The sequence below is a fragment of the Podarcis tiliguerta genome (genome assembly GCF_965153285.1).
Source record: "Podarcis tiliguerta genome assembly, chromosome: 13".
NCBI classification, from domain to species: Eukaryota; Metazoa; Chordata; class Lepidosauria; order Squamata; family Lacertidae; genus Podarcis; species Podarcis tiliguerta.
Genome location: NC_139546.1, coordinates 16,633,668 through 16,659,744, shown reverse-complemented (window position 1 = coordinate 16,659,744; position 26,077 = coordinate 16,633,668). Strand labels below are relative to the sequence as shown.

The 26,077-nt window shown below is 50.4% G+C and overlaps 1 protein-coding gene and 1 long non-coding RNA gene across 9 annotated transcripts in view; one reads left to right on the top strand and one right to left on the bottom strand.

The window, feature by feature from the left end:
- Nucleotides 1–6,688: 6,688 nt before the first annotated feature.
- Nucleotides 6,689–26,077, bottom strand: part of SHANK1 (SH3 and multiple ankyrin repeat domains 1) — a 103,989-nt gene continuing 84,600 nt past the window's right edge. For 4 of the 7 annotated variants that reach the window (XM_083408089.1, XM_083408087.1, XM_083408091.1 and 1 more), the window contains 8 exons: nt 24,671–24,806; nt 23,220–23,303; nt 20,065–20,088; nt 19,769–19,825; nt 17,705–17,829; nt 16,875–16,977; nt 13,576–16,021; nt 6,689–7,918 (listed from right to left, as the gene is read on the bottom strand). In XM_083408089.1, the coding sequence (XP_083264215.1) occupies nt 7,351–7,918; nt 13,576–16,021; nt 16,875–16,977; nt 17,705–17,829; nt 19,769–19,825; nt 20,065–20,088; nt 23,220–23,303; nt 24,671–24,806 (3,543 nt within the window). In that variant the 3' untranslated portion in view covers nt 6,689–7,350. Of the gene's footprint in view, nt 7,919–13,492; nt 16,022–16,874; nt 16,978–17,704; nt 17,830–19,768; nt 19,826–20,064; nt 20,089–23,219; nt 23,304–24,670; nt 24,807–26,077 lie in introns of all 7 variants that reach the window. The other 3 variants (XR_014504122.1, XR_014504121.1, XM_083408088.1) reach the window with 3 other exon arrangements.
- On the top strand, nt 7,030–24,756 carry LOC310661815. Of its 2 annotated transcripts, XR_014504126.1 has the most exons (4): nt 7,032–7,160; nt 13,024–13,112; nt 23,470–23,645; nt 24,633–24,756. It is a non-coding gene; the product is annotated as an uncharacterized lncRNA (long non-coding RNA). The 2 variants fall into 2 exon arrangements; XR_014504125.1 differs by lacking the exon at nt 13,024–13,112 and having other exon boundaries at nt 7,030–7,160.

Below are 26,077 nucleotides of genomic sequence, written 5' to 3'. Positions count from 1 at the left end.
ACATAACGACTACAGCAGGAATGAGCAACCTGGTGGCCTTGAGGTGCTGTTGGACTACAGCTCCCATCATCTATGACCATTGGCCATGCTAGTTGAAGCTCATGGGAGTCCAATTACATCTAAAAGGCCACCGGTTCTCCACCCATGCTCTAACATTATTTTCAGTATCGGACCCATGTATGCCTTTTTTTTTTTAAACTGGTTTGACTTCCTAGTGCAAGAGCTTTTTTTTTGATAAAGTGAGGTGAAACCAGCCTAGTGTGGAGATGCATCGCAGGAAATTACTTGTGTTGTGAAAAGGCCTCAGATACATCTGAGCTCAGTTAGTGCTTGATTGGCTGGACTATTGCAAAAATAGCCCTGCGATGATTGAGAATGGTAGGCAAAGGGCTGTATCTGTGACTTTGCAAGGAATAAACACTAGCTCGACACCTTTTCATCAGTATGATTTCCTAGGATGTTGGTGTCTTTCACCCACCCACCCCAGATAATCAGCTTGGAAAACTAAAGCAGATTCTTACTGTCAGTTTTGCCTCCTGCCTGGTAAAACTCCACCAGGTTTAGCAGTAACTTGGCAAGCCGTATACCTTTTGTTTATCGGAAAACACTGCATGTGGCTAAGTTATAGCCTTGCTTCTTCCTCTTTCTCTCACATAAACGGATGCAAAAACACCTGGGCCCCCCCTCTGTATCCCATAGAGTTTATATTTGCAAATAAAATCAGTAAATTACATTAGTTGCTCTGCACAGGCATTGGAGGCAGAGACAGGGCCTCTGGCCCAGGACAAGAGGTTTGGTAGAGGAAGGTAAAAAGGGAGTGTGAGAGAGAGAGCGTGAGTGATTTAGTCTGTCCTGCCTGGATGCCATAGGATGGGCTTAGTCAGCACAGGATCAATTACATTCATCTTGGAGATTCTGCTCTCAGGGTGAGGTTTCCTAGAGGTACAGTTTCTTTGCGGGGTGAGAGGAGGGCTGAGAATCCTGGGTTGAGGAACCGCTCTAGGGGTGGGAGTGCAGATGGTGCAAAGAGCCATTTTCTCTAGCAAAGGGCAAAAATAAATAAATAAAAAGTGGCTGGGTTCTAGAGCAGAGACCTAGAACCCTGGCACTCTAGAGCATGTAGCCAAGAGAAGGTTCTAGAATGGCAGGAGCCAATTCTCCCAGCACAAGAACCAGAAAAGATACTCAAGCGAATAAGTTGGGCTTTGTGGGATGGGGTGGGAAGTGAAGGCCTTTTGGGACCAAGCTGGGCCCTTAGAGCAGAAACTCTATTCCAGGCTTGAGGATGAGATGGGAAGTCAGGAATTGGGTAGGAATCTTGAGAGATGGAGAAACTACACCTCTTGGCTCAGGAGCCAATCTGGGTCATTGCAAAGGTGCAGTTGTTAACAACTGGGATTTCTGGGCTCTCTCCAAGAAAAATGTGGGTGGAGGGGGGTGAGATGAAAGAGGGGGAAGTCTATTATACATCACACCTGGGTGCTACAAGGCCAGGTGTGGAGGGCAATTATAAACTTGGTGACTCACACCAGAGGAGAGGATTAAATGGGGTGGAGGGGAGTGTACCAACCTCCTTCCCTGTAGCCCCTGTCCCCCACCCAGCAACCACAAAAAATCAAAACACAACCCAGTGTCAAATGCAGGCATTACCACCCCTTTCCCCCTCCCCTCCCCCTCCCCAATAATCATTCCCAGGGAACAGATCCCTGAATCACAAAGTCAACATTACATATTTCATTTCAGTACATTAAGGCAAGAGGATTCAATGCTGCGGTTCTCAACCCTTCTAGGACCAGTACACCCTCAGACAACCCAGTTTAATGCTGGGAAATTTATAATCCCTTCTTGGAGAACCCAGGAGTCCTGCCTCTGCCTCAACCCATTCAGCCCAAGTGTCTTTTTGAAGAACTCAGGATTCCCTGGGTGACTCCTAAATCCCCTTTCGCCCCATATGCATTAGATCCCACTTTCTGCCCAAATATGAGGACTAGATCTTTAGCTAAAAGCAAGATCTTATCCAAATTTTGACTAAGTAGTTGCTCACTCTTTCTAGAAAGCTGAGGAATCCTGCCTTCTGGAGTTTCTGACCTGCTTGCTTCATTCCTCTTAAATCATACACTTCTCCCCAAGTTTGGGATCTTTCCCCTTCCCTTGCAGTGATATGGAAACAGCAGTAGTGTAAGTGGGGGAGGGAGTACAGAGCATAATGCGCTCTTGCCAAAGGCTCCACTATGGAGAAGGCCCAGAGGGAAGACGGGCACTTCCTTGGGCAATGCCTGCCCTTTCCTCTCCACAATCCAACAGAGAATTTCTTGGGGATCATAGTTGGGGTCTCCTGTGCACAAGAACTGCTACTTAATAATGGCTCTGAGAAATAGGACCCCCTAGTTAATTATTCTCCCAAAGTAGGCCATATACCTCCAATCATACAATCCATAACTGCCACCTTTCCAAGCCCCTCTCCCCAGAATTACATATGTAGCGTTGACTGTTCCTCCTGTTCCATCTCCTAGGTACCATTTCCCTATGAGGTCACCCATGCCTCTTTTAAAGAACCCAGGAGAACTGGTCCTGTTCCCCTACCATGATAAATCCTTGAAGCCCCCATTTCCCCCTCCTAGAGCGCCCAAGAGTCCTGGCTCCAGATCCTTCTCCCCATAACTGTTCTCTTTCTCCCTACCCCCCCCCAATCAAGTAGCTTTAGTTCCCCCACTTAGCCAGAGCTGGGACATGAATCTATGAGGGCCGCCCACGTGAGGAGCTGAGAACGGCAGCACAGATACCCCCCTCCCACCCATAATTGGAGAGGAGACTGTGTTTCCTGCCTCCCCGCAACATCATCATTATGGAAGACATTCTAAAGTTTTGTTTGTTTCGTTTCGCTCCCTTGTTGGGGTCTGTGGACAGGAGGTGCCAGTGCGGCCAGTCCGACGAGACGAGACAAGAGCCCTTTTTTAAAAGAAAAGAAAAGATGGCCGCTCGACCAGCAGCACTCAGGTGCAGTGTCGGCGGCAGGTGTCAATTATCCACACAGTGAGGGGGAGGGCATTTCGCCACGTGGCACTACAGTGTGGCCTCGGCGGCTCTTGGGGCGCAGTGGGGCAAACGACAGCCACGAGTCTGGAGCTGGGGTGGGGGCAGGGCGAGGCCACGTGGTATGGAGTTGTGGCTTTGCAGGCACAGTGGGAATCGCCGCATGGCATCGCGTTGGGACGTGGCAGCGACAGAAAGGGACACCACGAGGCGGCTGGGCAGGAGTGATGTGGCGAGAGGCACCCTGAGAGGGAGGCACAGACAAAGCCACGTGGCACAGAGCCATGGCACCGGGTTAACCCAGCTATGCAAATGGGGCGAAGGTGTGCGACTCCGCTCAAAACATCCAGTGGCCCGCTTGCCCAACATCAGCTGGCAAAAGTTGCTGCCCAAGCACAAAAATCCCTCACGCCTATTTAAGTCCTTAATTCTTCCACCCTAGTGGCCAGCCTCTTGTATCCAATTGGCTGCTGGTACCCTTCTCTCGTCCCTCTGTGGCCTAGTTGTTCCTACTTGGCTGCCTCTGCCTCTGTTCCTTCCAGCAATTTCGGCTGCCTCCCTAGACCTCTTGAGGTTCTGCACCTGCCTCTTCCTTAGGCTGCAGGCAGCCACCTTGAAAACCCTGCCTATGTGGACCTCCTAAATCCCCTTCGCATGCTAGACTGGGGGCATTAGAGCACTCACCGAGAACACAGCTTCTGCAACAGGAGCTCCTTAGAGGTTATGACCACTGGCAATCTCGGCTGAGTCTTTTGAGAAACGGCACTTTGCCCGCCCTACTTTTTTCCCAACCATGAGGGCTAGAAATCCACCTTATTTTAATAAAAGCAAAAGCTGAAACTTCTTAAGGTTCTGTGAATATCCTGGCTGCCCACGTAAACGTTTATTTGCCTGGGGCCTACCACCAGTTGGGTTTTTCTTTTTTTGCATGCCTGGGTTAATCTTGTGGTCATGAAGGGAAAAGGGTACATTGCTGGCCTTGATGGGATGTCGGATGCACAAGGTTTACCCTACGTCATGGAGTTATGGGCACATGTGTGATGGGAGCCACGTAGTACAGAAACGTGGCGTGGCTCAGACAAGCAGCGTGCTACGCCACATGGTTAACGGTCGTGGGAAGGACTTAGCTGTATGGCACAGAACTACGGTTTCAGAGGAGCAGGAGTGGGGCGGTCAGCTGCATGGCACAGTTGTGGCGGGGGTGTCGGTGGCCAGCTGTCGATTTTAAGAGTCACAGCACAGGTGAAGTGGTAAAATGGGGCCAGCCACAAGGCCTACAGTCATCGTACAAATTCCCCCGCACACTTTTCCCCACAGCTCGTAATCCCTGACGTGGAGATTGAGAGGGGAGGAGTCAAGGAGTCGTCCCCCGCCCCCCGCTCTTGGACGGAGCATCACTCTGAGGATCCCAGCAATGAGCAGCAGCAAGAACAACCCCTCCCTGGCCTGTGTCTTGGGGGGGGGGGAAGCAGTCCGTGCACTGGGTCCCGGTGTCCAAATGGCTGCAATGGGGAGAGCAAATTATGGAGCACCCCCTTGTAACGCTGGGCTCTTGTTTCTTTGGCAGCTGAGCATTGGGGGAGGGGAAGGGGGATGCTCCATCCACAGCACAGATATGGTCAGTATCCGAGACCTCTCGCCCCTTGGAATCGGTGCAGGAGCACATGGCGCCGAAGGAGAGAGCACAAGAGACCCAGAGTGGGAGCACCTACCCACACCCTACTTTTATGTCGCTTTGTCTTCCCTGTTCCAGCCCCTCAATCTTGGCTACCCATCCGGAGCTGGAATTCCTGGTTGCCACAGATACCCCTCTGGCAGAAGAACGTTAAGAGAGACTCCCAACTTCTATGGGAAATTGTCTTATCTTCCCCGTTCTGGAAGTGCAGAAATACGCAATACATTTCCAAATGGAGGCGGCGTGGAAATAGCTTTTGAAATGAGGACAAAATGAAGCTTGTTGTTGAATATGCAAGGTGTGAGCTAGAGCACAACAGCACACATGTATATGGGGACCACACTACAACTTGCGAAGAAGCTGTTTTGCAGACTATTAAAGCCAGGGTTGTGTGTACTCTGTGGTATAAATGGAGTGAGACTTGTTTGCTTTTGTATTACCAGTGTGAATTCAGGGTGTGATATGAATTCACTCATCTGGTATGACCAATGAGATGCAGCTCTACATCAGCTGAACATCAGGTGTCTCACAAGAGGGTGTATAAAGCAGGCTTGGAATTAGCAACTTGTCTGATCACTGATGGGGGACTATTCACTGCTTCCAGGCAATTTACCACAAGGCTTTTGTAAACAGGAACAGATCTGGGTTCTTCTGAAAAGGTTGTTGATGCACCATGGATGATTAAAAATAAGGATGGATGAGCTAATTCTTGCCCTGGAAGACTACACAGAAGTGAACCAACACCACACATCAAAGTGCACTTAGTTTCAGAGGATGGTTTTACAAATACAGCATATACTGTCTTATCTTTGCAGCGAAGAGATCACACCTAGGCTTAAACTTATGGGAATGGGGCTGAACCCTACATACAGCATCTTGTGTCTGGCCATGTGGCACAACCCATCCTCTTCTGCCCAAATGCAGGCTCAAGCCACTCATCAGTTCTAGATCAAACAAGCCTGACAACAATGGTCTGTGACTAGAGAGCAGGTTCCTCCATAGAATGGGGTCTGCGGAATAAATGGACCCAATGTTGGTTTTCTGATAGGATTGCTGAAACTCAGCCAAATAAGGGACTATAAGGTCAAAATTATTTTTGACTATGTTTGCATAAAGGCATACACCTTTATGCAGCTGTTCTGCCATTCAGTTGCACCTCACCCGGTTCTCTTTGTGATAAGCCCCGTGGGTGCTACAGTGCTGAATTTATGGCAAAAGGGTGGTAAGAGCCACAGGCAATCTCAGATCACAAACCACACCAAGACTCACAAAATGATCCCTGTTCATATTGGAATGACTGAAGTTTCCTCATTGCTGGTCCCATGCTGCTGGAATTACATGGGACAGGCAGTTGATACTTCCTGCACCAGCTATTTCTCCTTCACTCCCAATCCAAGTTGCCAATACTGTTGTGTAATAACCCTGTAACACTACTGGCTCCAGCTAATTCTGGCTTTTGAACACTACAAGCCTGATGTGGGATCCAGCCACTGGAAAGAGGCAATACCACACACAGTTCTAACGGTAGGCGTGATTTGTTGGGCAGTGTGTGCCTGGCAAGTCACCCACACCACAGCTTTGCCACTGAGCCACAGCTCAGCAGCAGCAGAACAGACCTCTTGCCTTACTAAAAGGGTCACAAGGCTCACCCATAGCTGGCAGGAGTGCAGGGCAGCTGCATGCTCAGGTTGAGAGTCTGGGATGGGTCTGTATGCTTTGCTCAAGCATGTTGTTCAGTACTGGGTGCAAAATTGCCTTCATGCTGAGATCTCTGCTTCCACTTCAAAAAGAGACAGCAAGTTTCTAGTTTTATGACTGTGGAAAGACGACTAAATGGGCAGTGTTTAACAAAGGCCCCAAAGATGGGGTCTGGGGAGGAAGAAAGCAGCTCAGGGAGATTCCTAATGAGTTTGTGGGATTTGGGCCCTCTTCTTCAACAGCCAGCACATAATCAATTTTGCAAGGAAGCATATATGCAAATTTACTTTTCTCAGAGGTTCTTTTTTTTATATAAAAGGCAGAGTATATAACAACCCTGGTACTGTGAAGATGCACAGGGCAAGCTGTTACATGGTTAGATGAACTGATGTGAAAACAGCTGCAAAGTAAGAACAATCAGCAGCATGGAGGATGAAATATAGATATCTATCTTCTCTATCTATATATACATGCAGGCATGAGCTGCTGGACAGCTGACGCCATCCATTCGAGGCAGCGAAGGTGATGAAGCAAGCTGCAACGCCGATGGAGCCCTGAAGGGCGAGTGCATGTAAGCAGATTCGCACACTCAAAACGCACACACTTATATATAGCTTGGAAAGCGATGCTCTGCAAGTGAAGTGTCCCTATGCTGTGTCGGCAGCAGCGGTTGGATGAGTGAAATGGGCAAACTGCTACATGGCATTGCAGAGGAGGAAAGTGCACACCCCTGAGGGTGCCCAGGCAAGCTTTGGTGAGCTTCTCCAAGTATCTCTCTGCCAGGGGGGGATCCCCACCCTCACCCGCAGGGTCTCTCCTCGCAGCTTCCCCTGTGCCTAGCCCCACAGCTGCAACCCCTCCACCCCCCCCCACTTCTCCCCACTGGTGGAGGTCCATTGTACATTCAGGCGAGAGGCTCCCCAGGGCAGGGCGGTTTTCCCCCATCACCTCTCCAGAAAAAACTTGAGGGCACGGGCAATGTTCATGCGGTGCCCGACTCGCGTCACGCCCAGGTCAATGAAATCTTCCTTGGTGAGGGACGGCAGGTGAGAGCCGTCGATTTCGTTGTCCAGGAACCGATCGCGGTGCTCGCCCAGCTTCAGGTACTCCAGCCAGTCGGCCACGTCGTACTTGGTCCAGAAAGGCAGTGGCTTGGAGCCGAACGGCTTGTCCGTGGCCGGCGGCAGGAAGTGGGTGGGAGACAAAGAGCGGCTGCCCGAGGGGAAGCCGGGGAAAGGGTGCTCGCCCCCGGAAGTGGGCGAGCCGCGGAGATCGAAGACGCCGGTGTATATGGGCACAGAAGGCAGGATAGGGAGGGAGGACGGCCTGGGGGCAGGGCTAATCTTGTGCTCACTGGGCAGGGCAGCTGGACTCGGGGCGCGCCGCAGGGCCGGGCGGATGTCAAACTCCACGCTTTTGGGGTGCTTGCCCTGGGGGGACTTAGGCCAGTTATGGAAAAGGCTGCTTACGGGCTTGGAGGAAATCAGTGATGGGGACGTCTCATCTGGGAGCCTGCAGGGAAGGAGACAAGGAACAAGAGACAGTTAGCCAGAAGAAAGCATGAGCTGGAGTAGAAGACTGGCTTCCCTGCAGCCCTGACTATGATAGAGATGTGGAACCTGTGACCCTGTTGGGGCTCCCAACTCCCATCAGTCCCAGCCGGCATGGTAAACAGTCAAGGACGATGGGACCCAACCAATGCTGTAGATTCAACTCATTGCAAAGGTCCTCTTTCCCTACCCTTGGTGTATGAAATCACTTGCTGGCATACATCTCAGTACCTGGACTTCGGCAGAAAACTGTGTACACTTCCAGTCGCACACATGCAATGATCAGGCACAGGAATCCCTTTTTGGAAATCCAACAAACCCAAAGCAGATGTGGGATGTTGCAATCTGGAATGAAAGTTTGGGGGGAGGGGATGCTCCTCTCTTGCCCTGAGGGTTTTTTTCCTTATAGAAATCACTCCCTCCACACAGCTTGTTGTCCCCATGGGTAAAAAGTTCAGTGAGGCAGAAGTTTATAAGAAAACCAGCCTGCAGGGAAAAGAAGCTTCAACACACACACACACACACACACACACTTTCCTCACTGCTGTTTTAGATATATTAAAAAACCCACAAATATCTGGAGGAAGATATTAAAGTGACTGAGCACTGATTTGCAGGAGCGCTGCCAACAAAGGACAAAACCACATGAGACAGCAAACTCCTCATATAAATGAAGCTATGCTGGTCTTTCTCAAATTACCTTTGAAGATGGAGAACCAGAAGGTTGCAGTAAGGAGAATCCACATTACCATATCCAGGATGGAGACCATTTCCATGTGGCAGCTCTCTCCACACCTAGATGGCTTCCACACCTGGATCCTCTTGCCAGCGTCAAGAGGTTGCTGGCGGTAGGTGTAGAGAAGGGAGGATCCATGGTGCAAGCTGTGCTAGATATGGAGCACTGCTCCAAAGAAAATGCAGCTACGCACCATCAATCACTGTAACGTCTGCTTGGTGATCCTTCATGAAGCTGGTAGAAGTTCCTCAACAGCGGAACAGGAATGGTCTGACATAAGGCACATTTCCATCCCTAACCATGACACATTCATTCAAAAGGAGCTCGCTTGCACTGTCTGCTGCCATTTCTGTCTTCCCCACATTCGTTTGGTTGGCATAACAGTGGGCCACAACAGACATAGGGAAATTCCCACAACCAAACAGGAACACACAGTGAAAAAACAAAATTTAGACTTCAGCAAGCGTAAAAATAGACCTGGTGGTTGGGAGTTTTTAAAAAACAAAACTTCTGCCAGGGTTGCCTTGACAATCATAGAGGTATCTCCATGAAGCCTAAATGTATCTACTAAAACTCCCTTCTGAAAGTCAGGAGGCTTGGCCTCCTCCAAGTGTAGGTTACTTGTGGTCTTCTAGGGACTCCAATTCCCATCAGCCCTTGCCAGCATTGTTCTGATCTATTGCTGAAAAGTGGGTTTTCCCTTGGAAAGGAGCAAGGCAAGGGGAAAACTGCTCAGACCCTTGCCTCGAAAATGAGGGTCAAGAGAAAACCACTCCAACCCATGCTTTCTAGACACAGCACAAGTGGAAACGTGCACACGCCCTGAGTCTTCATCAAAAATTGGCCTTGACTGAACTGACTCTCATGGAGCAACTTGGGCTTCAGATTTTTCTTTTGGGAAGAAAAAAATCTGAATAGCACCTCCCTGAATGTATTCATTGCCATTTTTAAAAAGCACACACAACAGGATTTTTGGATTGAACAAAAATCCTTCCAAGTTCAGTCATCCCCCTATGATATTCACAAAGCGACAAAGAGGCCTTTTCCTGTGTGCAATCAGAAAGGCATTGCACTCAAGTTAACTTGGGTCACACGGGGCTTGAGGCCCTGCTTCATAATGACCAAGAAAAGGAAAGCAACTTGATAAGGAAAACAGGCTCCTTCTCTGAGATGTGCACCATCAGTGGAACTCAATAGGGGGAGCCCTATGGAACTTTCCCCAGTCTATCTTCCATACTGGGAAAATAAAGTGCACTGAGCTGGCAATTGAGGGAGCCACAGCAAGCCTGCCTCACACTAGGAAAGTGGATGGATCGAGCAGAACGGAACTGCCTTGTGGGAAGGAGATATGCTTACTAGAGTAGCCTCTGAAGGAAGAATTCATTCCACTCCAATGAATTCAGGAATGGTTCTCTTCTCCCAGAAGTCATCTGTGTCCCTACTTCAATTCCAGAGCATTTTGTACCATACCATACCCCTCACTCCACCTTCCCATAGTGCTCAGAAGTTATGGCTCTTCTGATATAACCCAATACAGCATCTGATGTTTTGGACTACAGTGCCTATCATCCTGGCTGAGCCTGATAGGAGTTGTAGTTCAAAATGTCTGGAGGACACCAGGTTGGCAATGGCTGCATTAGACTATGAATCCCACTGCTTTTCTTCCCGCCACCCCATTTAAAATACCCAGGACCCCTCCTTCTGAAATAAAGACTGCCAACCCATCCCACAAAAGACACAGGAGTCCTAACTGTCAGCCGACCTTTCCTACCCATTCAAAGACAAGCAGCTTTGATTATGCGTGTTGGGTGCAAGATCCCAACTTTTCTCTTTCCCAACTCCACGGCATCGGAGGAACGGCAAGTGAATTCTCCCAGCGCAGATGTGTGACCGCAGATGAATGACAGAATGGAGCAAATAAAACTCAGCAATGCGACTGCGTTGGATGGAGAGTGCTGTGGACCCACAATGCCTATGCCTCTCCGCAAGTGCGTGCATATGGAAGCACAAGTGCTTGTGCAAGTGCCAGCAGCCTGAGGGTGAACCCGGTCCACTTCGGAGGTGCAAAGAGAGGAGCAGGTGGCTACAGGAAAGTAACCTCGGCTAGGAAGGAGAAGACCCTGGCATGGAAGATTCCATGGCACAAAAGCTGAGCAAGGATGTGTGTGCGGAGCCCACGGATGTGGAACCAGCAGCCTTGCAGATGTTGTTGCACTCCAGCTCCCATCAGCCCCAGCCAAGCAGGGCGAATAATCAGGGATGATGTGGGCTCAAGTGGAGTGCCACAGGTTCCTTGCCCCTGGTGTAGGGCCAACAAACAACTTGGGACTGGGGTGTTGTAAGGGACAGCTTTGTCCCGTAAGTTCCTGCCTGGCAACTGTGGTTCGCAGATGGGACAGTGCTCTCAGAGGTGTGCTCAGCTTGTATGAGAAACTGGGCTTTTAGCACTGCAGCTCTCTGGAATTGATTTCCAGCCAAAATTAGGTGCCCAGTGTCACAATGAGTAGGTGCCTACTTTCCCTGAGTACTGACCTAGTCACGGAACAACTGTACATCTGAAGAAATTATTTTATTGCTTTTTTTTAAAGAATTTGCAACGTTTCTTTCTGCTTTTAAGCCTGCTGCAATGATTTCATTGTTTTTGAACTTGTGTTTGCAGTGTTTTATTCTGTTATCTTGTACACTGCTTCAATGGCTTTATGTTATAAAGCAGTCTATACATTTGTTAATAATATTATAGTAGTAGTAGTAGTAATAATAATAATAATAATAATAATAATGTATCAGAAGAGGAGACAACTAAACCACAGATTTCCTGGGTCTAAAGGTAAAATGCCCCCTTTCCGCCTTTCAGAGAGCTCTTCCAGATGTAACCTGCTAGTGTCAGAGGTCTTCAGACTGTGTTCCAGGGAATCTGAAGGTTTTCTCAACGGAAATGCCAATCACAGTGGACAAGCTTCTCTTAGGGTTGATCCTGACTTTATTTTGTGCCATGTCTTCCAGGCACAGGGCCACACTTTAAAGCTTCATGTCTGGGTGGTGCTGTTTTCATCATAGCGCCTTTCCTGGGAAAACCATGTTCTCCCACTGAGTTGGAGCAAACAACATCAACCCACAGAAAACCCAATGGCCGTTTGCTCCAATTCAGCAGTAAAAGATGAGTTTTCCCAGGAAAAAGCGCCGGGACAAAAAAACCCCCAACAATGCTTAGACACAGAGCTTCAAATCCTGGACCTGTGCCTAGGAATGCGGCACTAAAGGCAGTCTAGATTAGCCCTTAGTGACAGCTTGTCCCTCATTACCAATCTTTCCCTGCAACACAAAACTGTAGCAAAGTCCTGCTTGCAATTTAGAGCATATTCTTAAGTCATCTGGCTTTTTTTTTTTTTTTTAAAGAAAAGCCTAAAAGCAGAGGTGTGTGTCTGGAATTTGACTGGGAGAAGGGTGCTGGGTGAGTTTCCCTCTCACGCCATTTCCCCCAACCAAATCCTTTCCTGCCTTTAGCTATTAGCCTTGCTTGGAGAGAGGCGTGCGGAAGGAAAACAGCATGTTCAACAGAGACACCTGCCTCCAGTAGGGCTAATCGCAACTTTGGGGGAAGAAAGGAATTTTGGAAAACAGCACGGGGAGAATTTCACCCTGCCCCAGTGCTGTTGCACCAAGTTGGAAAGCCATTCCCAGACCTGCTGGCTCACAGGGAGTTTGTCCCTTGTTTAGTGGGGAGCAGGGACCAGCCTCCCCCGAGGGTAAACTCAGTGCACACTAGGATGCAAGGCTCTGCAAGGCAAGTGTTGCACAGCAAACACAAAGGGGATCTTCAGCAGAAAGGATCCCCCCACAAAACGAAATGTGAACGCTACACAAAGAACACAGGAACACAGAAAGCTGCCTTATACCAGGTCAGATCACTGGGTCCTTACTGTCTACACTGACTGGGAGATGTTCTTTAGGGTTTCAAAAAGGCAGCCTGCCTGGAGAGGCTGGGGATTGGACATGAAAAACAGATGGTCTACCCAAATGGGAAATCTTACTCCTCTATGCATTTACACACACCATTTGGGTCTCCAGTGCAGGCCCACACAGCATCAAGGCAAACGCAGCCTACCACCCATGCGTGGTGGCCTATCAAGACCAAGACTGCCAATTTTTGCTGCCCGTCTGCAGTGTAATATAATCAAGGGGTTGTCACCAAGAAAGCCAAAATGATGAGCTCCATTCAGCAGGGTGGGTCAACATGTTGTGGGCTAGTCAAAAAGGGCTGTTTCTTGGTCCCTGCCACGATGTGCTGTGAAACCCAATGGCTTGGTGACTTTCTGTTTCTGATCCTTTAGGAGCAAACATTGGACATTAGAGGAAGAGTCTTGCCCATTATTGGCTTGAAGAGACCTTTGCCTGAACATGAGTACAGTACAAGACAAAGGTATATACTTTGTGCGTGCAAGATGCACACACATGCCAACAGACCCTAAATACATGTGTATGCTTCTATAGTCATGCTGCTGGTTTGGATGGTCTCCTTGGATGCCTAAGGAGGGGCTGGGCCTGTGTTCTGAGTGCACGCAAAAAGCAGCTGGGATGGTCTGTGCGCACACACGCATACAACTGCAAGCCAGTGGTACAGTAAATATATGCACCATGCATACCCGCTGAACAAGACGGGCGAAGTGCTCCATAGAAGAGCACATACCCTTGCCCTGTGCCTGCCAGCACACCAAACGATGTAATGGTGGTAGAAAAAAGGAAAAAAGAAAAATCATAAAAAAGCAAGCATTGACGGGAGAATGAGAAAAGGAGACAAACCCAACTGAAACACGAGATGCGGCATGCACGGGGCTGGCTTCCTGCTTCCTGTTCCTCCTCCTCCTGCTCCAGTCGCCTAGTACCTTTGCCTCTGCAAGGAGCTGGGCCTCTCTGAACCGAAAGAAGCCACCGAGTCGGGCGGACGTGACCACGACACCCCGCCCATTTGCTGCAGCTTGGTGCTCAGCTCGCTGATGATGCTGGCCTTCATGGTGGACATGGGGGAGGCCTTGGGTTCCTCCCACGGCAGCGTCGGGGATTTCCGCTGCAGCTCCTTGCCCGGCTCGGCAGCGGCCGGCTGCTGGTGGTAGGGCGGAGCGGGCGTGAGGGCAAACATGTTCTCAGTACATGCAGAAACCGAGATGGTGGAGCTGGTGGGGGTGGCCACCGGCAAGCGGCCGGGGAATGGCCGCGAGCGTAGCTTGGTCTGCAGGGGGCTCTTCTCTGTGCTGCCTCCGCCACCACCGCTGCTGCTGCTGCCTCCTCCGCTGCCGCTGCCTCCCCCAAAAGCCTGCCCGTCCAAATAGGTGATGTAGGTGTCCAAGAGTTCGGTGCCTTCCCCAGACATGCTGGACAGAGTCGAAACGCTGCTGATGGTCTCCAGGTGGTGGTCGCTGCTGCTGCGGCTGTCCACCTCCTCGATCCCCGAGTCCGTCACGGCTTCGGGGGCCTCGGCAGGAGGGATGGCGATGGAGGACACGACGGAAGAGAAGTTGACGTGAGGGGCTTCCTTGGTTTCCGCTGTGCCGGCTTGGGTCAGGGTGGCCACCTCGCTGTCGTAGGACGTCAAGCTGGATGCCGTGGAGTCCAAGGCGGCTGGAGCAGGGGGCGCGGCCGGAGGGGTCATTGCAGCAGGGACTTCGTTGGCGGCTTTGGGGGGCGACTCGGGCTTGTCAAAGCTGTTGGAGAACTCGAGGGGCGGCGGGAGCGGCTCGGTGAACACAAATTCGTCATCCACATCGATGGACGGGGCGGGAGGGGGCAGCACCAGCAACGGGAGCCCGTTTTCCTCGGCCACACGTTCCGTGGGCGCAGTGGCCACCTCAGCTTTCCCACTCTCCTGGCCCCCTTCCTCCTCCTCTGTTGGGCGGCAGTTCTCCATGAAACGCACGTGCAGCTCCAGCTTCTCCCCTTCCTCGGGCCGCTTCTCCCACGGCGCGCCTTTGGCCGAGGACGGAGGATGCTGCTGCTGCTGCTCGGGAGAGGGGTGCCGGGGGCTCTCGGGCTCTTTCCGCGGTGATGCCGGGCGCTGGTGGTGGTGGTGGTGATGGTGCTGCTGCTGCTCTGGCGTCCCCCAGAGCCGCAGGATGGAGCTTCCGGGAGACTCTGGTGTTTTGGGAGCCTCTCCGAACCGGGGCGAGGACGGGCGCGAATGCCTGTCATCTCGGCTCTCTTGCTGGGACTGGGACTCCTTCAAGGCCCGCTCACGAGCCACCAGGGCCAGTCCCAAGGGGGATCCAGGGTCTAAAATCTTGCCCGTCAGCGGGTGAATGAGAGGCGTCGAGTGGGCCTGTAACTGCGGCAGGAAACTGGAGCACACGGAAGTGAAGGCGCTGGTGGTGCTGGCTCCGTATGTTTTCGCGGCTCGAGACGGGAGGTAACCGGAGCTGCTCCCGCCGCCGGCGCCGCTGCCAAAACAGGGAGCCATGTTGAGCTGGATGTACGGCTCGCTAGAGAACATGCCTTCGTCGATGGATTTGGAGTGGCGGAGACGGGGCATGGGCGTCTGTTGAGAGTCGTCGTCCGGCTGCTCGGTGGAGAGGAAGAGGGCAGACTTGCGGCGAGCCTCGCTGTACCACTCGCGGTCCCGCCGGGCAGCCCCAACCAGGGCCGCCCCAAACTGGCTGGTGAAATCCATGCTGTTGTGGAGCTGGAGCGAGGGCACAGGCACCGCCGTCTCCGGCTGGCTCTCGGCCTCCATGCTGCTCCCCTGGCTGCTGCGCCCGCTGCTGCTGGTCGAGGGGGCTTTGATTATGATGGTAGGAATGGGGATGGAGCTCTTTTCCGGCGGGGCGGGCATCTGGGGCTGCAGAGGCAACGGCTGCGCCTGGGAGGCAGAGGCTCCCTGCTGCTGGCGCTGCTCGTCTTCCACTTTGGTCTGCTTGACAAGCGGCCCCTTCCGCCGCATGGGCTTGGTGGGGACATACATGGCGGTGTTGGTGGCCCGGGGCGGCAGGTTGTAGTAGCGCAGGTCTGGGGTGTGGCCCCGCCAGCCGCGGGCGGTCGACCCCTCGGCCCCCGCCTCGGACTCCTGGCGGTAGAGGGACATCTTGTCGCGGGAGCGCGGCTCGTAAGACGGTTCCTGGTGCAGGGAAGCTGAGTAGAGCTTGGCCTCGCTGCTGGGGTTGAAGGTGGAACGGGCCAAGGGGGTGGCACGCCCGGACGCCGAGGGCGTGGTGCTGCTGTAGGGGGGGTCTGGAGGGGAGGTGGTTGGAGGCGGGGGGATGTCATCAGAACCCGGGACTGAAAGGCTGCGGCTGAACTTCATGGCAGGGGGAGTGAGGTAGGGCTTGTCATCCTCAGCGGCACCTGGGGAGAGAAGGAATGCTATCATCACCAAACCGTTCTCCCATATTTCCACTGTCTAACCTGAGGCCCTCCAGCTGGACTACAGCTCCCACCATTCTCGAATCATTAGTCCTGTCTGCTGGGGCTGATGGGAGTTGGGAGTCGAGCAACACCACGTAGAGCTGCAGGCTCCCCCGCCCTGCTCTAAGCAAAGAGAACTCCCTCTTCCCTCCCGGCCCTTCTCGTTCATATCTGCTGTCATGGACTGGTTGGACCATGAATGGTGGGAGGCAATTTTGGGGAACCCTCAAGGGAAAAAAGCTCAGAGTCCGAGGTGTGGTGGTGGTGGTGAGATATTGGAAGCTGAAGGAGTAACAGGGTTCAGTGAGCTGGGAGAGTCTGTGGCAGAGAGCAGTCCAGAGTTGGAGGCAGAAGCTGAAGCAGGTGAGTAACAGGAGGGAAGAGATGAGTCAGGTTGGTGAAGAGTCACAGGTGTCTCCTCCTGCTGTGACAAGCTCCCCCCCCCCAACTCCCAGAACCAGGAGAGGTATGAAATGGGAGGAGCAAAGACAGCCTGCATGCAGGAACAGTCTTCAATTGCTTGCAAGAAACCCTGGAGAGGCAGAAACATAGATGGTGGTGGGAAGGCGGGGACTTTTAGTTTTGACAACTGCTGGAGCCGTGACCTTTACTCGATCTCCAGACCAGGACCTGGTTGCAGCTGTAAAAGTATCCAGAATGTGGCAGCTAGACTGGTGACTGGGAGTGGCCACCGAGACCATATAACACCGGTCCTGAAAGACCTACATTAGCTCCCAGTACATTGGCTCCCAGACACCTGGACTACTGCACACCCTCCCGACCCCTGTCTCACCAATAGACTTCTGGCGGAGCATCATGCCTGGGGGGTGACTGGCTGGCAGGTAGGATGGGCGCTCGTAACTGGCCTGACTCAGGCGGTGCTGTTCAAAACTGGGCTGAAAGAAAGAAAGAAAAAGATGAAGCCAGAGAACTAGTAAGAGCAGATGAAAGGACTCAGAGAGGCTGGGTGGCAGGGGTGTAGTCAGGATTTATTTTGGGGGGGCAGGCTTTATGTTGGGGGGGGCAGAACTGAGTTAAGTATTTTTGTTTACTTACTTGATGGGGGGGGGGACTGCCCCCTGCCTATGCCCATGGTGGGTGGATGTAGCAGCAATAATGAACTGTCACTCTATTTATATTTTATTTATTTTTTTAAAAAACTAATGTATTTTATTAGTTTTCAAGAGAAAGAATATAGGTACGAACAGAAACATTACCAGCATTATCAAAACTATTGGTTTCCCCTCTCCCAGAGAAGAGAAGATAAACTATCACTCTAATCGTGAACTCAGGTACTTAGTACCAGGATACTAAGGTCTGCAGAAGTAAAGCAAAACAAAACAAAACAAAACACACACCCCAAACTTAGATGGGGCAAAAATGATCCCCCAAAACAGCTTAGTGAGGATGCTTAGTAGCCACAGAATATTAGAGTATCAAGTGGATAGCATTCAACAACCAAGGATTTGAAGAGGAAAACTCACGAGGGAACATATTGGCAATTGCATTTAAAAGAATACTTTTTTAGCCAGTGTTTCACTCTCTGCATAGGGAAACTTTGATCAAAACAACAACAGATCTTGCTAGATGTCTGCTCCACTGGTGAGCTGTGCTCCATCCTACCTCAGCAGAGAAATAGTTCTTGGCAGTGCCCCGAGATTTCCCCAAGGAAGGAAGCCCTCCGCTGCCACATCCATCCCCCACGTTGATTGTCTGTTGAGCTGCTGCCAGGATCTCGTCCAATTTGTCTGAAATGAGGCAGAATCACAGAAAGAGGCAAGATTACAACCATCCCCACGCAGAGCACGCCTATGTCCCTTTGCCCATCAGGCTAAGGGTGACCTGATTTCAGTCTCATGTAGTCTCTTATTTTTAAAATTATGATCCCCTACGGCCCACCAATGTGCTTAAAATTTACAGGGGCAAATTGCATCTTCGGATCCAGGATGCCAAATCTACGCTGAGCTATCCTAATCTGCATTCTTGCCTAAGAAAGTGCATTGCAGGACCAGACCGAGGTCAGACGAACTTTGGAGAATGCCTTATGCTGAGATGTTTCCGCTTTAGACTACAACTCTCATAATTCCTGACCACTGGCCTTCTTGGCTGCAGCTGATGGTTGTGGGGATTGAGCCTTGGGGGTCCAATATCATCTGAAGGGCATCAAGGTTAGGGAAGACTCTCCTAGCCCCAATGTCTCCCCGACTGGCGCCAGCTTTCCCAGGTCTCTCACACCTAGAGAAATCTTGCCTGGCCAGTCCTGCTGCCTGAGTTAAGCTTCTAACTAGAGGGGCTGGGGTTTTTCTAATTGGAACCTTGTGCTTGCAAGCTCCACCTGACTTCTTTGCATTTCCCACTAGCTTACCTTCTGCCCATGCCCACACAAGACTACACTTCCTCACCACCAGCCCTCTCGGAAAGCCAGGAACCTTTATGCTTGGGAGTCAGTACCCTTGGCTCAAGTCCCGAGCCTTAAGGATGACACTGTCAGTACTGCTGCAAGCCCACCCTGCTACCAGACACTGCCCTCCCCTTCAACAAGTAAAACCACATCAAACAACCTGATTGGTATTTGGGGTTTTGTGTGTGTACCTCCCAGCCATTTGGCAAAGAAGGCAAGACTGGTGCTCCTCACAGCCCATTCATTGTGAGCTGTATACCAGCTTCCATCAGCTAGACTGGTGACTGGCAGTGGCTGCTGAGACCAGATAACACCGGTCCTGAAAGACCTACACTGGCTCCCAGTACGTTTCCGAGAACAATTCAAAGTGTTGGAGCTGACCTTTCAAGCTCTAAACAGCCTCGGTCCAGTATACCTGAAGGAGCGTCTCCACCCCCATCGTTCAGCCCGGACACTGAGGTCCAGCTCCGAGGGCCTTCTGGCAGTTCCCTCACTGCAAGAAGTGAGGTTACAGGGAACCAGGCAGAGGGCCTTCTCGGTGGTGGCTCCTGCCCTGTGGGAATGCTCCCCCATTAGATGTCAAGGAAATAAACAACTATCTGATTTTTAGAAGACGTCTGAAGGCAGCCCTGTTTAGGGAAGTTTTTATTGTTTGATGTTTTATCGTGTTGTTAATATTCTGTTGTGAGCCACCCAGAGTGGCTGGGGAAACCCAGCCAGATGGGCGGGGTATGTATGTATGTATGTATGTATGTATAAATAGCCCCAACAGCCAGCAGGGATGATGGGTGTTGTAGTGCAGCAGCAACATTTGGAAGGGCGAAAGTTCTGCATCTCTGCTGTTATGGGATAGGAAAACCTGGAAATCTCTTTTTTTCTCTCTTGGCTTCTGCCCTGATCTAGCCCCAACAGCAAGGGGGCTGCTACCCAAACACCAGGATGTTGGATTTCAAGAACTGGCAAGAGCTTGTTTTGCAGGCCGACACCTATTCCATAAACCCTAGCCGTGGCTATGCACCCTAGTCCTCAAACATTGTTCTGCACGTGTATGCCAGAGTAAAGACAAAACTGAAGATTTCACACTGCGGTGCTGCAAAACCCACACAGAGAAAAGCCAAATTCTGTTAACTGCCAACGCAAATGCAGGAAATAACTGGAACCCCCTCTTGCAATGGAGCATGAGGAACGCTCCCAGCTGAGGGCACCCAGGAGGAGGTACCCAGCCTTTGCCCCGAGATTCCCTCCCGCAGACTGTTGGCAGTCGCCAAGGCCTGCTTGGTACTCACTCAGAGCCATCTGATAGACAGTCCGCTTCTTATCAGTGCCCATCGCCGGCTCATAATCTGCAGAGACGACAGGAGGGGAGGATAACGGGGGTGGGAGGTGCAGGGGGTGGGGTGGGCTGGGGACGGCATGTCTAGGAAGGCCGGTTCGTGGAGCTGTGTGGACGGAGGGGGGCGGCAGCGGCAACCGATGGGAGCGTCGGTGGGAGAGTGCAGGGCGGTGCTGGGTGGGAGGCAATGAGAGGTAAGCGAGGCGGCTCAGTGCGTGCGTGGCGGGGTGAGGGATGCGTGACACTCACCTGTTTTCTTCTTCCAGGGGGAGACTGGATGGTGGGAGGGAGATAGCAAGAGGGGAAGAAATTAGCACCTCCACTTTTGGAGGAGGAGAAAGGTATAGCTTGGGGGGGGAGGCCTGGAAACCCCCTGTAACAAACCGAAGGATTTGGGCAGGATGAGGGAGAGAAGATACTGGGCAGTAAGGCATCTCACGGGCATTGAGGCATCTGTCACTGCCCACAACAGCTCAGTTGGTAGAGTAGGAGACTCTTAAATCTCAGGGTTGTGGGTTTGAGCCCCACATTGGGCGAATGTTTTATGTATTCGGGGGGCTGGGCTAGATGACCCTCACAGTCCCTTCCAACTCTACAGTTCTAGGTGTCTATGAATTGAGGATGGGTGGGGGCAAGGCAGAGAATCCTCCCACTTCAAGAGGGCATTGGCAGGCCTGTGAGGGCCTATCTTCTACCAAAGCATCTCAAGCTATGATTACAATGTAAAAGACACACTCATCTCTAACCCTGTTAGGAGTGGAGATATAAGGTAAAGCCTGCAAGCAGTATTCTGCTTAATCGTTCTCTAAAAAATAATAAATAACTTGAAGTGTATTAGGCCACCTGTATCTACATTCTGGCAATGCTGCCATGATTCCTATAAGCCTTTAAGACTCCTCACCCTGAACACCTAGCCCTGCTCCCCATGAGCCTCCACCCCTGTTGGGCATTTCTTTCCTGCAAAGTGGGTGGGGAGAATACGGTGACACCCGTTGTGGGTGTGGAGGGGAGAAATTAGTGTATCGCGTGGGTAGGCAGGGTGCACGTAGTATTTGCAGTTACAAAGTTGTCCAAGGGGTTTTGAAATCTCATTTCCCCCTATTTTGAAAACACGCTTTAAAAAGGTGCGAGCTTCTCCCAAGCTGCTGTTCTGTAATTTAAAAACGTCCTTGGAAAGGACACTACACGACGTTCATCTGTCATGGATGCTTTAGCTGAGATTCCTGCATTGCAGGGGGTTGGACTAGATGACCCCTGGGGTCCCTTCCAATTCTAAGATTCTACAATGACTTAGTGCCGTTTCCAGGGATGTGCCACTTCGATAGTGTGTCAGCAGTGGGGCTTCCTAGTCACTTGCAGCAGCTCCCCTTCAGGTTTTCAAAAATAAGGGGGACTGATGAAAAGCCCTCGAGCCACCTTGCATTACTGAAAGCTTCCTAAAATATCCCCCGGCCTAAAAATATGCTTCCCTTCATCCAATCGCCGCTCCTTTCCACACCTGAAACTACCGTATTTTTTGCTCTATAAGACTCACTTTTTCCCTCCTAAAAAGTAAGGGGAAATGTGTGTGCGTCTTATGGAGCGAATGCAGGCTGCCAAGCTATCCCAGAAGCCAGAAGAGCAAGAGGGATTGCTGCTTTCACTTCGTAGCAATCCCTCTTTGTGTTATGGCTTCTGAGATTCAGAATATTTTTTTTCTTGTTTTTCTCCTCCAAAAACTAGGTGCGTCTTGTGGTCTGGTGCATCTTATAGAGCGAAAAATATGGTATATGAACGTTTGGCTGGGTTAGATGTTTGCATCAGCCCTGCTACTTCGCTCTTTGACACAGGAAGATCACTGATATCAGGTCACAGATCAGGGAGGGGAGACCTTCCTTAAGCAGCAACATTACTCTAAACAGTATGAAGAAGTGGGGAGCCCTCATACTCCGTTTCTGAGCAAAAGGGAAGTGTGTGTGTTTCTGTAATCCAGCCCACTTTCTTGCAATTATTGGAGCAATTTGGGGTGGGGACAGGAACTCACCTTTCTCAACTATGATGGGTTTTGAGAGTCCGGGGCAGCAGTGGGTGGACAAAAAGAAAGAAGATGGAGAGAGAGGAGAAGCAATGGATCCTCACCCCTTCCATAATGATGCATAAAACTGGGAAACCCTCATTTATCCACCAAAATCATTATATACACCAGATTTTGCAACCAATCTAACCTTCCCCCAAAGCCTGCAGTCAGTAAAAAAAATTGATGATTTGGGATGAGCAACTAAAATACGTTTTGTTTTTCCCCTAAATTTATTCCGGTTGCAAAATCAGGCTCAGCTCTTACCCCACAGTATGCCCCAGCTAGGAGAATGAAACTAGGACTTAAAAACTGATTCCTGGTTCTGTGTTGCGGCATTTTCCATGTACGATTCCAGTGGCTGAGGCCAAGTGCAGACATTGGAAACCCTCTCCATGGACACATTTGCATGGGGACGGTAATGCGTAACTTGAAACGCAGATGGCGACAACATCCTGTCACAGTGAGGATTGCCCTTTATCCATCTGGCATAACTGGTTCCATGCAAGGCTCCTGCCGACTTCTGCTTTAAGCAGAATTTGAAGGATTTGGACAAACCGGGGTGAGACGTCAAGAGGAAGCCTTCAAAAGTCCATGCCTGGGTCTTGCCTAGGAGGAACCCTCAAATCAACAATCATACTGTGGGCAACAGGACCACTTTGGAAGCACCTAAGACCTCTTGCCCAAGGGTCCCTCAAATCTGGGGGGCGGCAATTAATTCTTCAGCTAGAAAAAAACAAGTTCTACCATAGTAACAAATTATGCATGAATGGGTTCATTTAGGATAATCAAGGTGCACTGCATGGAGAAGACTCTAAATATCTGACTTAGCCTAGTTCATCATTTGCTAGTCTTCTGCTCTAAGGCAAAGGAGGACATCAAAAGCACCTCAGGGCAGAACTATAACCATTACGGGGTGACCCAAACAATATTTTTAGCAAATAAGTGTAAGAAGAAGTAGTTGCCCAAACCAAACAGGCCACAAGATGACACAAGTATCAGCTGCACAGTAGCTGTGTATGCATCCAGTGGCGTAGCGTGGGTTGTCAGCACCCGGGGCAAGGCAAGTAATTTGCACCCCCTAACCCGTGGATTTGCGCCCCCTAACCCTAACCCCCAGATATTGCGCCCGGTGCGGCCGGCCCCCCCTGCACCCCCCACGCTACGCCACTGCATGCATCCATCTAAATGCCAGGTCACTGGCGTGTCTGTTGGTCACACTGTGCTTCTAGTGCAGTGTTCCCTCCCTCCAGTAGAGGGCATGTATGTATGTTAATCATGAAACAGATTGGGGATGGCAGTTCCCTGCACACTCTTGAGACAGGAAATGATAACCCGTGAGCATCCTTACCCATTTCTTCCAACTCAGATGTCATGGATTTGGAGCGCAAGGAGATGGCTGGAGGTGGCAATCGTCTTGTCTGCTGTGGCGCAGCTACAGTTAAAAACAAGAAGCAGCTCTGGGATCTTGCTTGTGAACCAGACTCGTGTCATCCAATTCCCATCACCAGTCTTTCCCCGAACCCACTGGACCACCCTCTCATCCAAAGTAAGTTTTGTATCTTGCCACCCTAACCACTTTTCCTTTTGCTTGAATGCAGGAAAGCCCATTCGTCAGCTCCCGAGAGAACCCAGAACACACCATGGCAAGGAAAGGAAGAGGGGAAGGCACTGGTACAAAAACAATAGGAGAATCCACGGAGTGACTCAACATACAAGAATGTTCTAGCTATCCCTTGAAGAGATTGAAGGTATTTCTGTAACAGTGCCCACGTGGGTAAGTTTAATGTGAGACTGACGCTCCTTACACATGCAAGTTTTTTGCATTGCCCACATAATGTTTTGGCATCAATACTCCAGTCTGTATCCCGCTCCCCGCTGCCCACTTAATCCAGATTTATCCTTTCAGGGAAGCATCCTAAATCAGCTGTCCCTGACGGAGAGTCATATGACCTGTAACACGAAGAGCCACCTATATTTTTCAGAGTGTAGCGCTGAGGTTGCGTCTTCCTTTGATTCTAGACATGCATACAACATAAAAACAAGATTCCAAAGAATCTCCTGGACTTCTCCCCTTTGTGGGTCATATTGTTAGTCATTTCTTCCTGCATCTTTTATGATAATCCAAATCTTCTACCTCTCCATTATGTCCAAAACTCACCATTAAACTACAAGTGTTATTCCCATCCTACTAACGCTTTTAGCTGTTTTCAAGGGTTTTTAAGATAAATTATAAATTTCCCCCATTCCTTATTAAAATTTTGGTCTTCCTGATTTCTGATCCTTCCGGTCACTTTAGCAATTTTGGTATAATCCATCATCTTAATCTGCCATTCTTCTCTGGTAGGGACTTTATCTTCTTTCCATCTTGGGACTTACAGTGGTACCTCGCAAGATGAATGCCTCGCAAGACGAAAGAGTTTTTTGTTTTTTGAATTGCTTCGCAAGACGAATTTCCCTATGGGCTTGCTTCGCAAGACGAAAACGTCTTGCGCCTTTTTCTTAAAACCGTCAATGCATTCCTATGGGAAACAGTCAATGCATTTCCTATGGGAAACCGTGCTTCGCAAGATGAAAAATTCACAAAACGAAAAAACTCGCAGAACGAATTAATTTCGTCTTGCGAGGCCCCACTGTACACTTCCTGCTTCTAAGCCCCAGTAGGTCCCATTCTCCAACTTGGAGAAGATTTCAAGAGTAGAGCCTTCCCATCTTTAACTTCTGAACAACATATTCCTTCCCACTTCTTTTCTTTTTTAAAAAGAACCCAAAGCACCATCCCAGAATGCACTGCGGTGGTACCTTTCTTCTTCATGGCCTCTTCCATCTCCGGATTCCGCGTCACCATGACAACCTTCACCATCAAGTTGTTTCCGCCCTGCCGAATCATGTTGACGACCTGCCGGTGTCCAACCTTCACTACGTTCTGCCCATTGACCTGGAGGGGAGAGCTGATGGTTAGAGCAGTGCAGGCTGGGATGGAAGCAGTGGGGCAACTTCTGAACCATTAAGCAGGAACTCTCAAGAGGACTCTCCCTCTTGGTGGCTTCCCCCAGGTCTTGGGATGCCTCGCCGAGAGAGACCTGTCTAGCCATGTCTCAGATGACCTTCTGCCAGCAGGCAAGTTCATTTTAACTTAGGCCTTCCTATAAGCAGAGCTGTAATTATGTAGAAGCTTACTGGTCTTTTTAAAAATTGATTTCATTGATATTTCACTTGCCTTGTTACAATGCTTTTCCTCTTAACTTTGCATTTCATTGCCGTTATAATAAAATATAACAAAATGCCATATCGGCATTGTTAGTCACCTTGAGCACCACTTGGCAGAAAGGTGGGATGCAAATTTAACATACAAACAGGGTGGGGTCCAGGTTTAGTCGCACTTAGCACAGAGTAGACAAACTTAAGCCCCACTGATTCCAACATGTCAACTTGGAAGTAGGATTAAGGCTGCAATCCTAATCTACTCAGAGGTTGTTTACGTTGTCGGCATCCCACTGAATTAACTCCCAAGTTAGCGGGGCCGTCGCTGCAGCCTAAACCTGGATGCAACTGATAAAAGAGAGAGAATTCCTTCTCCCTTTCATATAACACAGGAACTCAGGATCACCCAAGGGAACTGATTAGCAGTCGATTCAGGAAAGGACTTCATTGCTAGAATGAAACACACAAGTAGGAGTGAGCTAGCCATTACTTTAAGGGGGGCTGGGGAGGCTCACGGCAGCTACGGTCTGTTATTTTCCATCTCTGGGGGCAAAAATGCCACTGAATACCAGTCACTGGGGAGCAAGAACAGGGAAATACTGCTGCCCTCACGCCCCGCTTGTGGACATCCCAGCGGGATCTCGCTGGTCACTGTGGGAAAATGGAACTTGGGTCTGACCCAACAGAGCGCTTCTGGTGTTCCTTAAGACTGAATCAGAGGATTGTGGCGGTGGTACGTATAACATGCGTGCAAAGTCATAACAAAAGCCAAATATTTGCAGCATTATGTGCCATTCAGCCTAGTTTCTTCGTGAAACGCCTATTTATTTTTAAAACAGAAATAGAACGGGCCATCAAAGCTACAAACCTGTATGTTCAGTGAGGGGAAACCCTGGAAAACATAAGGAAGCTTTGGAAACTGGCAATTAGAAAAACAACAACACAGGCCACGCAATGGCGCGGACTTGCTTTTAAATGTGCGAGCCCAGTGCGGATACCCAAGGA